General features: G+C 46.3%; 1 protein-coding gene and 1 pseudogene across 1 annotated transcript; one reads left to right on the top strand and one right to left on the bottom strand.

Moving 5' to 3' along the window:
• Positions 1-4,349: 4,349 nt before the first annotated feature.
• LOC100769606 lies at positions 4,350-4,999 on the bottom strand (annotated as a pseudogene).
• Positions 5,000-7,664: 2,665 nt separating this feature from the next.
• Ccl16 (C-C motif chemokine ligand 16) lies at positions 7,665-11,286 on the top strand. The gene is given in 4 exon segments (XM_027426449.2): positions 7,665-7,740; positions 10,598-10,718; positions 11,128-11,249; positions 11,252-11,286. Coding segments are annotated over 4 exon segments (354 nt in total).
• The last annotated feature ends 1,665 nt before the right edge of the window (positions 11,287-12,951 follow it).

Genomic DNA, 12,951 nt, shown 5'->3' with positions numbered 1-12,951 from the left:
ACTGATTCCTAGTCCACAGTGAAAGCTTGGAAACACTGGTTCTACCATCAGTGACAGAATCACCATCAGCAGCAACAGGGAAAACCAACTGACATGGCAGTAAGAGGGAAGCCAAGCCATGGAGAGGCGAAATGAACTCCTAAGCACCCTACCTCCACCTTCCTAGTGCTGGGATGACAGGCATGTGCCAGCCACATGTGTGTATGCAATGCTAGTGATTAAAGCCAGGGCTTTCATCAAGCCCCATTTGTCAATAACTGGCCTTATTCCCTGAGCAACTTGAGTCCTAATCAGAAAGTCCTTACCTGTCCCTGTATCTTGAAGTGTATCCCATATTTCCTCTAACAGTCTCATGTGTACAGTAAAATCTTTGAACCATTTGGAGTTGATTTTTGTGCATGGAGATGAGGACCTAGTTTCATTCTTCTATATGAAGTGATCAGTTTTCCAGGTGCCATTTGTTGAAGATGCTGTCTTCTCTCCAGTGTGTATTTTTACCATTATACATAACTAGCATGTTTTCTGTAGTTCTGTGGGCATATATCTGGGTCTTCTATTCTATTCCGTTGATCTGCTTGCCTGTTTTTGTGCCAGTATTAAGCCATTTTTATTGCTATACTATGGGGTTGGATATAGCAATAACCCCAGCATTATGCTTTTTGCCAGCCAGGGACTTTCGTGCGTCCATATCAATTCTCTCTTGCAGCTTTCAATATGCTTTCTTTGTTTTGGATCTTTAGTGTTTTGAATGTGATATGATGTGGGGTTTCTTTTCTCTGCTTGTCTACTTAGTGTTTTGTTTGTCTCTTGTACCTGGAAAGGCTTCGTCCTAGTTGGTTACCAAGAATTTGGGACATTTTCTTTTACAGTTTTGCTGAAAATGTTTTCTATGCCTCTAACATGGAATCCTTCTCCTTCTCCAGTGCCCATAATTCATAGATTTGTTCTTTTCTATGGTATCCCAAAGATCTTACATGCTCCATTATTACATTTAAAAAATTATCATTAATGTTGACTTACTAATCCACTCCCCTACTTTTGCTCTCTTGCCCTCTCTACGATCTTGTCTGTTGGTGAAACTTTCTGGTGAGGTTTTTGAATTATTGAATTTTTCATCTCCAACAGTGTTTCTATTTTGTTGATGGAAGTTTCTGTCCCTTCTGTCCCACCAAGTCCCAAAGCTGTTTAGTCCCAAATAAACACACGGAGGCTTATATAAATTATAAACTGTTTGCCCTATGGCTTAGGCTTCTTATGGGCTAGCTCTCTCTTAATTATTAGCCCATTTCTGCTAATTTGTGTATCTGCACATGGTCTTGGCTTACCAGTGAAGTCTGGGTCTCTTGTTTCCTCCACAGCTACATGGCATCTCCCTGGCAACTCCTTTTCTTTCTCTTTTTTAAGTATATTTTTATATCCTTAAGTTTCTTCCTTATTTCATTTAGTCTGTAAGCACAGATTTCTTCTGACTAGAATTTCTTGGCCTGGGTTCCTTTATCCCCTCAGAAGATAAAAACCTGTTACCTATGACTAAGACCATGAATTTCCCACAAGCGTGGCTTTAAAGGGATGTGGTAGACCAGGCCTGCTCAACTGTGCCTTTCTGTGTGGAGGAAGACCACTGCACTCCCCTACAAGAGCTCGAACTTGAAGGGAGGGGAATTGTCTCCTCTGACTAGTAGATTCATGCTTAGGTCTCTTACTCTCATTTTCTGTCTTGTAATGTTGCTGTTGCTTGTTTGTTTGTTTGTTTGTTTGTTTGTTTGTTTTGAGACAATATCTTATTGTGTATCCCTATCTGCCCTGGAACTTCTTGCTATGTAGACCAGGCTGGCCTTAAACTCACAGAGATCCACCTGCCAGTCTCCCAAATGCTGGAATTTAAGATGTGCACAACTGTGTCCAGGTACCTGGTCACAGCCCTGTTCTCAGGGCTTACCCTGCTTGAGTCTTCACCCCAAAGTCTACATCTAGTTTTTAGTAGTGGAGGCTTTATGCCAAGATCTCCAGAGCTGTGCCTTCATCAGTTGTGGAGATGACTGACGATGATTCACAGGTAGGTGGCTGGCACGATCCTGATTTGGTCTGGAAAAGGCTTCTGCAACCAAGGCAGGGATAGCAGTGGCTGTACTTCCAGCACCCTGTGCATCTGCAGTGGCTGAGGTGTCAGTGAGAAGCTGTGAGGAGGCTGTGAAGGGGCAGTCCCTAGCAACAGTGGTCACCAAGAATCCCTTTGAGATGGAAATGTACTTATGATGCATCTAATGGTATCTTTTGTGGGTCAGTAGGTAGAGGAAGTACAAGGTTAGAGAGAGTGTCTATGCTGGCATTTAGCCAGACATATCTCAAGTGATTGTGACCACTGTGGCTACAGCAGTAGGTTCCTACTGAAGTAATGAAGAACAGCTCATTGATGTCATGAAGAAGTATTGGGTAGAGTAGCATGACAGAAGTAGCTTGACTGGTGGTAACAGTAGTCATGGTCTCTCGGTTTCACTCACTAGATCTCCAGATGAACAGATCCTAAGTCAGCAAGCTCCACGTGGCCTTGCTCCCAGGCTTAGAACAGGTATCAGGCACAGGACACACAACAGTCTTGAGGTCTTTGGCTAAGTCTGAGCCACTGTCCTTTACCCTGTGGACGCAGTAAACACCTAAAGACAGGATTGCTGCAGAGGAGTTGTTCCCACTGGAAATGGAGAGCAAGTTCTTTCTTTAAATCTTGGCTCTCTGAGCTTTCTTCAAGCCACCCTTAGCAAGTGGGCAGGATGTAAAGTTGTTGGAGTATTACTGCTTTTTTGCCTCCTTTTAAGATCTTCTCTTATTTACAAAAATGTCTAGCCTCTACAGTCATTTCTCAACATTCCCTCACCCTGAGAGCCTCAGAATCCCTAGCAAACCAGCAATCCTCCTATAGCTGTCTTGGCAGCCACTGTGACCTTCCTTCTCCTCATCTTCACTGTCCATCTGGACGCCAAAGTTGAGTCTTCTTCACATGAGTGTAACCCTTCATCTTCCTTCCAAGCTAGTTGTTATGAAGAAATGACCAGGAATGGAGTGGCTGGGAAGATGGGGGAGGGAGTCTAAAAGTCAGTCTGAATCCTCTTAAACTTTCACCCTAAGTGTCCCCAAGACCAGTGCCTGATCCCCCTGGTAACAATGGGGTGAGGCCAGCCTGCCTCACCACTCCCTCGCTCCACTCTTCTCTATCGAGAAGCATGAGGTGTCTTGCCTTATAAGGGTGATGCCATCCATCCCTGGGAGAACCAGGGAGCAGAGTCTAGAGCCCCTTAAGCACTCTCCCACCCCCCACTCCTCCAGCCAGCATCACCCATCTCCCTACTCCAGGTCTTTCTTTTTTTCTTTCTTTTTTTTTTTTTTTTGGTTATACAATATTTTAAGGAACCCAAAAAATAAACAGAAAGCTTGGGTTGAATTTGAGAGAACAATTTGTTATAATGACCAAAAATACAAGATTCCACTGAAACTGAACAGCTGACAAACTATGGTTGAACTTAAACCTTCAGGAGGGTCAAATAAAGCCAGTTATGTGGATTAGACCAAGATTGGTTCGGACACACACAGGTAACTGCATTTCAGCACGAGCAGCATATGACCCCTTCCCAGCAGTTACTTTGTAAACAGTCTCCCATCCTTGTTTCTTCTGCCCCATGCGCCACACCAAATGGCTTTTTCTGTACTGGATGAGTACAAGCCTCTTGGACATGACACAAAACCCAAAGGAAAGCTTAACAAGGTCGTATTTTAGGGTGGGAATTGTACATATCTAACTCAGCATGTCAGCTACCATTTATGTAATATCAACGTAGGCAGCACCAACTTTGACCAAATCAAAGTGACTACCATGCATAAGCCATTCCTGGCCCAGAAGCAATACCAGCATTTCCAATTTACTACCTTCACCGTCAACAGAGCAGACATACCTTTAGTTTTAGTTATTAACAGGAAGTCTTTAAAGAAGATGTAGAATTCTATCCCAGTGACCACACATTATTGACAACACGGGCTCCTTCTGGGGACCTTTTTGGGATCATAAAGATGAACAAAGGAAATGTTAAATGTCAGAGTATATGACAGGTGAGGCAGAGGCTGGAAAAATGTTCACTCACAAGGCCAATGCATTCCTGTTCAAACAGAAGTCTGGGTGACTGGATAAACAACAAAACAAACTCAACCAAATCAACGGAAAATAGGGTTTCATATAACACAGTATCAAAAAGTAGACTGAACAGACTAAATGTGCCAACTGGTGGCAGGTAAGTCCACAGCCTATTGTGATAGGTCCTTCCAGCATCAATCAGGTTTCTTCTCATGTTTTCTCAAGATTATTTTTTTCTTTTTATAGATGTGGTGACTTTAACAAGAGTCTAACAGGCGGGCGGGCAGGCAGGCTTCAATCATTAGTTTCAGGATCTGTCTGTGCCATGTAGGCATCCAACTCAGCATCCAGATGTCCTTTAGTTTTCGACATGTAGGCATCCAATTGATTGTCCAGCTGCTCCTTGGTCAGTACAGGGCGAGTGAGGGCACCTCTCCCTAGGCCACGACCTCGGCCTCTGCCTCCAAAGCCCCCTCTTCCTCAACCTATCATACCCCGACCTCGGAGCGAAATCCCGCCCCTAAGCAGGGTCCTGGTGGGGACAAGCCTCTCTGGATTATGGGTGGGCCTCTTCCTCCAATCGCTCCCCTGGCCAGGGTACCTATGGGTCAGCCTAAACGTGCCTGGATGTTACTCTTACCCAGGTGCTGCTTTAAGCTTTGCTTAAGTTTTAATGCTGCCTGGACAGAGGGTCTATTTCCATCTGCTGGGCCAGTCTTCTGTTTCTGATACTGGCTAGCTGCTGCTGCTGCTGCTGCATCGAAGCCCGACTATTGACTGGCATCGGCTGTTTGTTCTTCAGCATATTAGTAAAGCGCTCATTTAGAGATATTTGGTGGTGCTTTTTAGCACAACTTTCGGCGCTGACTGTGCAGCCATATTCAAATCCGCTGCCACCACGGCTGCAGCGGGCTGAGCTGGGGGGGGGGGGAGCGGGGTGAGGGGGAAGCTGGGGCTAACTAGCTGAGCAGTTGGGTTAGATGCTTAAACGGTATGCTGCGAAGCTCACTCGTCGTGGGTTGCGTATCTGGCCGGCCGGTCCACCCGCTCATCAGGCCTGCCCTTTCCTGCCTTTCGTCTGTGCCACCACCCTCCGGTTCTTTCATAGGGTGTACTGCCTTAGCGGATAAGCATAGCTGGCTCTCCACATGTCTTCACTCCAGAAACGGCAGAAGGGGAGGAGAGAGAAGTTGGCTGGGCTTGAAAGACCCCTGCCCCTTAGCCCTTTCTTTCTCAAGTTTGTCTCCTCTTCCTCCTGTCGGCGGCTTCCCCGATCCCCACCCCCGGCGGCCTTCCCCCGCCACCCGCTGCACGCCCGGCCCGAGAACGAGCACCAGGTGGGCCGGCACGAGAACGAACACCAAGTGAGCCGGCCTGGAGCCCTGCCCCAAGTGAGCCGGCCTGGAGCCCTGCCCCTGAGCCCCGCCCGATGAGAAACACTCCGTCCCAAGGTCTCCGCCCCCAAGGTCAGCCATCTGGACGCGGAGGGGGGGGGAATTGAGTCTGTTGTACCAGACACCAGACCTTGAGAATATGCTGATCTGGAATGGCTCTGTGTCTCATTTGAACCATCCAATAGAAATGATTCTGTATTTCGCCTCATTTGAAAGACTCTGTGTTTCACCTCATTTGAATAACTCTGTACTTCGCCTCATTTGAATAACCCTGTATAGCGCCTCATTTACATTGACCAATGAGAATAGCTCTGTACAATGCCTCATTAGAATTATCCAATAGAATCCCTGCACCTAGCTTGCGCCTTTTTCCCTATATAAGGACCCCTTTCCCTTGGCTCGGCGCACTTGGCCTCACAGAAGCTAAGTCGCCCGGGTACCCGTATCTCCAATAAAGCCTCTTGCGGTTTTGCATCCAAGCTTGTGGTCTCGCTGATTCCTGGGTGCGGGTCTCCTTCTACGAAAGTACCTCTTCGGGGGTCTTTCAGGCTAAAGCTTGCCTAAAGTTGATGGGAGAGTCTGATTTGATTTTCTGAAGTCATTTGTCAGCTCAGAGGACTGAAGTAAAGAATTCAGGAAACTGGGTAGGTCTTGTGGACCAAGGGACCCTTCCTCCAGTGCTTGGAGTGAGGGGATGCCTCCCAGAATGGTGCTGGGTGATAGGACCTCTCTACCCAAGCACCTGACCACTGTCTGGGGCGACTGTGGTAATGGACACCTATGCTTCTGTCCAGTTTAGCCTCATAATGTACCCACACCTGAATTTGATTGCATAACTACAGTGTGTTCTTGGCTGTCCAGGATCTTGGGCTTGCAACATTCTTCCCACTACCTCTATGGTCAGGTTTAAGTGACTTCGTTGTCACTCCCTTGCACCGCCTATCTGACCTATGAAATTTCAGTGCCAGAAAACAGCTGAAAAATGATCACTTCATCCTAAGGGTCTGCATGTTCCCTATTCTACCCCTGCTTCCCATTGTTCATCTCCTGAAATACTCACCTGTGCCTCTAACCCTTACAGTCCACTCACAGCAAAATTGCCTGCATCCTCCAATTCTTCTCTGGATGCTGCCTTTGACTTGGAACTGGACCCTGGAACAACAAAAAGAACAAAGATGCTATGGAGACCATCAAGCAGGAGACCAGGCCATAGGAGCAAAAGGCAAACTCCAGGCCTCATAAGCTGGGTGTTAGATGCATCATGTTAGATCACGTCCTCTGTGGGCACATTTGGCCACAGCTATATACCTGGTGAGCATGTACTTTCAGTACTCAGGAGACACTAGGTAGTTGCAGCTAAAATTGCTCCAGAAGCCAGAGAGATGCCTGGACAGTTGACAGTGTTTCCTCCTCTTCTAGAGGACTTGAGTTTGCAATCCTAGTACCCACATTGGGTTCCTGAGGATCGAATGCCCTCATCTGGCCTCTGCAGACACGTGCACACACATGTGCACTTAAACACACACACAGCTCCAGGGATCTGTGCCATGGGCGAGCCCAAGTTCATGTCAGCATTCTTGAACTGGAGATGGAGGACATTCTCCTCACTGGCCACTAGACCCTGTCCTTGCCTTAATCTTCACTCTCTCTAACCCAGCTTTCTACCCTTCCCCAAAGGCCAATCACCGAGGGGAAACTGAGCCCCCCTAATCTTGCCCCCACCTCTACAGAGACAGTGGTAAGAAACAGTGAAAGCCCATGGCTCTGTTCTAGGTCCAGCCTATCTACCTCCTACTGCTGCAGCCCTGACAACTTCCTTACCCCCTCTAAATGTCCCTGGCCTCAGTGGGTGGTCATACTGCCACACTACTAAACAAGGAAGGGCATACAAGTCAACTGACAGCATCCTTGTCACATAGACCGCCATGCACCTTCTGACACAGATTTCAGGCCTATGGCCCTGAACAGTGCACTAGCTCTGGACTCCAGCACATTCTCTCAACCAATAGAGAGAGGTCTGCTGTGTCTCCTCCTCCACCAGTTCTGCAGTGGTCAGAGTCCAGAGATCTGAGCAGGCAGAGTGAGGATGGCCTGCTGAGTAGGCATTCCCTTTCAGCTCTCACCCTGGGCTGCATTATCCCACTGAGAAGATGAAGGTCTCCTTGGCCTCCCTCCTCCTCCTCCTCGCCATCCTCGGCACAGCCTATGCTTTCTACAACCGGCAGAGTGAGTCACATGTCTCTCGGAAAGCCAGAGTGAGAACAGGCAGATGGCTGAGAGGTGATGCCAAAGGTTCTGTGAGGTCTCTGGTCATATTAGCCCTGGGGGCCCTTCAAGCCCAGCTGCCGTCCTTTGTTTCTTCTTGTAAGTAGAGCTGGGCTTGGCAGAGACCAGAGATTATAAAAGTGGATGAGTCTAGGAAGCCGAATCGTGTCTCCTTCGGGAATCTTGTGACCAGAAGGGATTATTTAGGAGGGAAATAGGAAGCATTAGAGAAATCATCGTAAATGCATATAATAAAAGAGGGTGGGGACTGGGCCATAGTTGCATTTGTCCTGGGCAGATCCAGATGCAGAGTGCATTGATCCTCGACTTCTGCGAGAGCTTCCTGGGATGGCCCTCATGATTTGTCTGTATAAGCAAGTTTGTTTTCAGAAAAAATTAGTATAAAAATGGGGGCGGGGAAAGACAAAGCTATCCCTGGGTCTAAGCATAGGAATGAGATATCTGAACTTAGGTAATCCTTCCTCTCAGTGCTGGCATAGATTGCTAGAGCTATTGGACAACCAAACTGAGTACTTAAGGAGTGACCAAACATGCTATTTGGGGAGCTATGACTCCCTTCTCCACTCCACCCTCTTTGCCCCCCAAGACTAAATGAAGTCTGCAGAAAAATGAAAGGGGTGAACAGTGGTGGAGCTATGGAGAGAGAGGAAACTGGGACCTACAGAGAAAAGCATTTGGCCACTCCTACCCCTTGTCTCTGCCATCACTGATTGGCCCTTGGTAACAAAGGAGGCACAGAAATACTAAATTCTTCTATGCACACACTGCTTTAGGCTGCTATAGCCTTTACCTCCACCTTTATGGTTGCTCTAAGCTTAAGGCAGACACATAGAGGAACAAAGGTCAAGAGCAGTGTGCACTGTGTCCACATACTCTCAGGATGACCCTTACTTTGATAACCAAAGCTATGAGGGTCACTGACAGGAATTGTATCCAGGTGTTTATGCAGGAAGTGTGTGTGTGTGTGTGTGTGTGTGTGTGTGTGTGTGTGTGGTAGTGGTGGTGGTGGTGGTGGTGGTGGTGGTGGTGGTGGTGGTGGTGGTTGGGATAGGCAACGGTGGTCATTGGGAAAGTCAGTCATCTCAGAGCAGTGGGTCCAGGCTCCAAGGAAGAGAAAATGACCTGTTAAAAGCCTGAGTCAGTCAGATGGGGCTTGCAACTTAGTTGTCAGTCATAGGCCTGAGATAAGACTATAAAAGATTTGTGTTCTGAATGTCTGGGTACAAGGGATGGTCTCCAGCTTGACTTTCTAGATAGTCTCAACCAGTGAGTAGTTGGAGAGGGTTAAGAACAGCAACCTCCAGCCAAGGCCAGTACCCACCCAGCCTCAGAGAAAAGGGAAGCAACCACTTCCAAGGCAAGAAACGTCACCACCATTTTTTTCTCAATTATACTAATCATGGAGTGAGTTTTTCTGTATTTCAGGCTCTTGAGTTAGGCATCTTCTCAAATATTTTCATCACAATCCTAGGATAAAAGTATCTTTGTGTTCTCTTTGGCAGCACATATACTAAAAAAAATAACTTTATGCCTAGCACTCTGGAGAGTGAGAGAGAGGGAGAGAGAGAATCTTTTTATACCATTTAAGGGATAAGAAAGCTAGAACCTAGAGAAATTAAGAAATTACTGGTGATTAAAGTCCTTTATTCCATTCAGGGTGGTGATACATGTCTTTAATCCCAGCACTTGGGAGGCAGAGGCAGACAGATCTCTGAGTTCAAGGCCAGCCTGATGTACAGAGCGAGTCCCAGGACAGCCAGAACTGTTACACAGAAAAACCCTGTGTCAAAAAACAAGACCAAAAAATCATTTATTCAAGACTCTGATAGAGGCTGATCTGAAGCCTTGATCAAGTGCTTCTTTTCCTGCTCCAACTCATCCTCTGTGTCCCCCTCTCATGCTCTCCCAGCCCTCAGGCTCTCCAATGCTTGTAGATGGAGTCCAGATTCCACCATAGATGGAACTTGTCTTCCACAACACTTGTAACTTGTAACTTGTCTTCCACAACACTCTACCTTCATCTCTTCTAACTCCCTCTTTCTTTGTTGTATTCTGGCTACCCCAACTGCTCAGCACTCATGGCACAAGCTAAGCTCCCTACCCACACACCTTTAGGCCTTCCCCATTGCTTTCTCCCAGATCCTACAAGCCCTTTGTCTAGCTTCTATTCATCTTCTGGGAACCTACTCAGGCTCCCACAACCTGCTTTGAGATTTCACCCTCAATTCCAACACTGTTCCCACGGTATTTTGTGCCCATTTGTTCTCTAGTGGATCTCATGCAATTGTAGTTAACTTTTCACTTCCTTTACCCTCCAACTGGTCTATAATATCAAAGGGTAGAGGCAGGGAGAACAAGAGACTAAGAGACACAGGTGGATATGTTTGTGTCTTTCTCTGATGTCAGAATTTGTTAAATAGCGAACCTGCATCCATTTCACTGGCTGCAATTTGCAACCTCTTCATGTTTTAACCCCAGAGAGCCCGACATGTAATATAAGCTCAGTTCCTATTTGCTTCTCCTGGTCACCAGGAAACAGAAGTGAGACAGCTCCTCCCGGTTCCTTGGCAAATGTTTGAGTTGCTTGCTGCACTTGATAACATTCAGTTCAGAGGCTAAAGGTGCCACATGCATGTGTCTGCACATATGTCCTTTTCATTTCCGACATTACCCATCACACTGTCATCAGTCCCTGCTACTGGACATTTTCATCATCATAAGAGTAGAATATGATTGATGGAAGAGGGGGGGGTTCCTTTTCTGCTCCCTGACTCAAATCATAATGTGACTCCTTCAGGAATGCCTGAGTCGATAAAACCTCTGCCCAACTGCTGCCATAAGTACTATGAGAAAGAGCTGCCGAAGAAACGGGTGGCAGGATACAAAGAGGCCCTCAACTGCCACCTGCCAGCAATCATGTAAGCATGTCCCCACATATATTTCCATGAAGATTGGAGGGGGAAATGGAGCAGAAATGGGATGTATAGGAAAAGAGTCTCTATCCTAGACTGGTTTGGGTTGTGGCTAAGGGTTTGGGCTTTGACTCTCAGGATTCTGAGTTCAATCCTGGTCTCTGCCACTTAAAATTGTGCCTCCTAATAAATTGCTACCATTATAAAAAACCAAGCCTGGTATCAAGTACAAGTAAGTGGGTAAGGGCCTGAAGAAGGGATGGTCAAGTCTAGAGGCCACTGAGGCCTTGGAGGACCCATACAGAGAAGCCAAAGGAAGGCTCTAGAAAACATGAACTATGTAAGTTGCAGGAAGATGTCAACTGTATACCCATCCTGTTCCACAGCCCATGACAGTCTAACTCTGTCTCCACAGCTTTGTCACCAAGAGGAATGTACAAGTCTGTGCCAACCCTAAAGAGGAATGGGTCAAAGAGTACATCAAGGATCCTAAAATACCTTTGATGCCTCACAGGAATTTAGCCTAGTCTACAGTTATCAGAAGAGTGGACAGCCCCAGCTCCTCCGTTCTTGATGATTATGCCTCTATGAAAGCCTGGGTTTGGAAGAGGAAAGAGGAAGCCTGTGAGAAAACAGCCATGCATCATCACAGTCAGGGGCAGAGGAGCAGATGGGTGGACAAAATAAAGAGCAGTACTTTGAATCGTCTCAGTCCTGAAAGGAAATGTCAAGGTTAGGAGAAATAGAAAGTCTCTCTCTCTCTCTCTCTCTCTCTCTCTCTCTCTCTCTCTCTCTCTCTCTCTCTCCTTGTCTGTCTTCTCTCTGTCTCTGTCTCTCTATCATTCTCGTCTCTCTCTCTCTCTCTCTCTCTCTCTCTGTGTGTGTGTGTGTGTGTGTGTGTGTGTGTGTGTGTGTGTGTGTGTGTGTGTGTGTGTGTAAGTCCAAGGATGAGAAATCATCCTCATCACTCTCCCACCTTCTTCACTGAGGCAAAAATCTCTCAATCCAACCCAGAGATTCTGATACGCTAGTCTTGCTAGCCAGATTGCTCTTGGGATCCCCTATCTCCACCTACTGAGGCTGGAGTTATAGGTGGGCCACCACTCCCACCGGGCATTTATGTGGGTTTGGGGGATCCAAACACCTATCTGCATATTTTAACCACTGGGCCATATCCACACCTTCTAAAACATATTCTTGATGCCGAGAAAGGCACTTTTCTCATCCTTAACCTGCTTCACTGAGCTCAGTTTCTTACCTCACATCAATCTGCCAGTTTTCCATAATGGCCAGTTTCCAGACAGACAAAAAGCCCATCTCTAGCCTGTATATCTTGATCCATTAAAAGCCTCATATCACTCTTGAATTTTCTATACATCTTATTCATTTCCTGGCTCAGTATTTTCCCATTTTTTTAGATCTTCAATTTATTTATTTAATGTGTATAGGAGTTTTATTTGCATGCATATGTGTGTCTGTGGGCCTGAGGAGGTCAGAAGAGAGCCTTGGATCCCCTGAAACTGGAATTACATGGTTGTGAGCCACCATGTAGGTGCTGGGAACTGAAACTGGGTCCTCTGCAAGAACAGCAAGTGTTCTTTAACCATTGAACCATCTCTCGAGGCTCCATTATTCCTGTCTTTAAATATATATAACCTTTGTTTTACCAGGCTAGGATGAGAATACTAACATTAACAGTTTTTACCTTTGTGGAAGCTTTGCTGTAGCCACCTTACTCAGTCTTCCTTGGGGTGAGATGCTCACAGAGGATGCCAGCCTCAAAAGAGGCACAAATCCACCTTCCACCAATGCAGGACAGGAAACGTGCATTAGGATAAATGCTTCACATTTGCAGCAAATGTCCTAGGTTGCTGATTCAATTCTTAGCATTTTTCTAACACAAGAGAAATTTAACCTCACGGTCGCCCGCCACCAAGAGGTTTCTTTATATTACCTCAATAACTTTGTGAAGGCCAAAGACTAGAGAGTTCCATTACACAAGGACAGAGGCCAGGGAGTTCCATAACACAAGGACAGACACAGACACTAGATTTCCCCATCTCTTTACTCTTCTGTCTTTAGCTCAACAGTGGTAAACTGACTCTAACAGAATTCAGCATTCTTCCCAAAATGTTTTTGTGAGGGCAAACAAAACAAATCAGCTAAACAATTTAGAAACCAATAAAATTGTGAAGCGATCATTCCAAGAAACAGAATTCTGTTAAAGGACTCATAACTG

The sequence above is a fragment of the Cricetulus griseus genome, chromosome 7 (genome assembly GCF_003668045.3).
Source record: "Cricetulus griseus strain 17A/GY chromosome 7, alternate assembly CriGri-PICRH-1.0, whole genome shotgun sequence".
Taxonomy (NCBI): Eukaryota; Metazoa; Chordata; class Mammalia; order Rodentia; family Cricetidae; genus Cricetulus; species Cricetulus griseus.
This window is presented reverse-complemented; position numbering and strand designations above follow the sequence as displayed.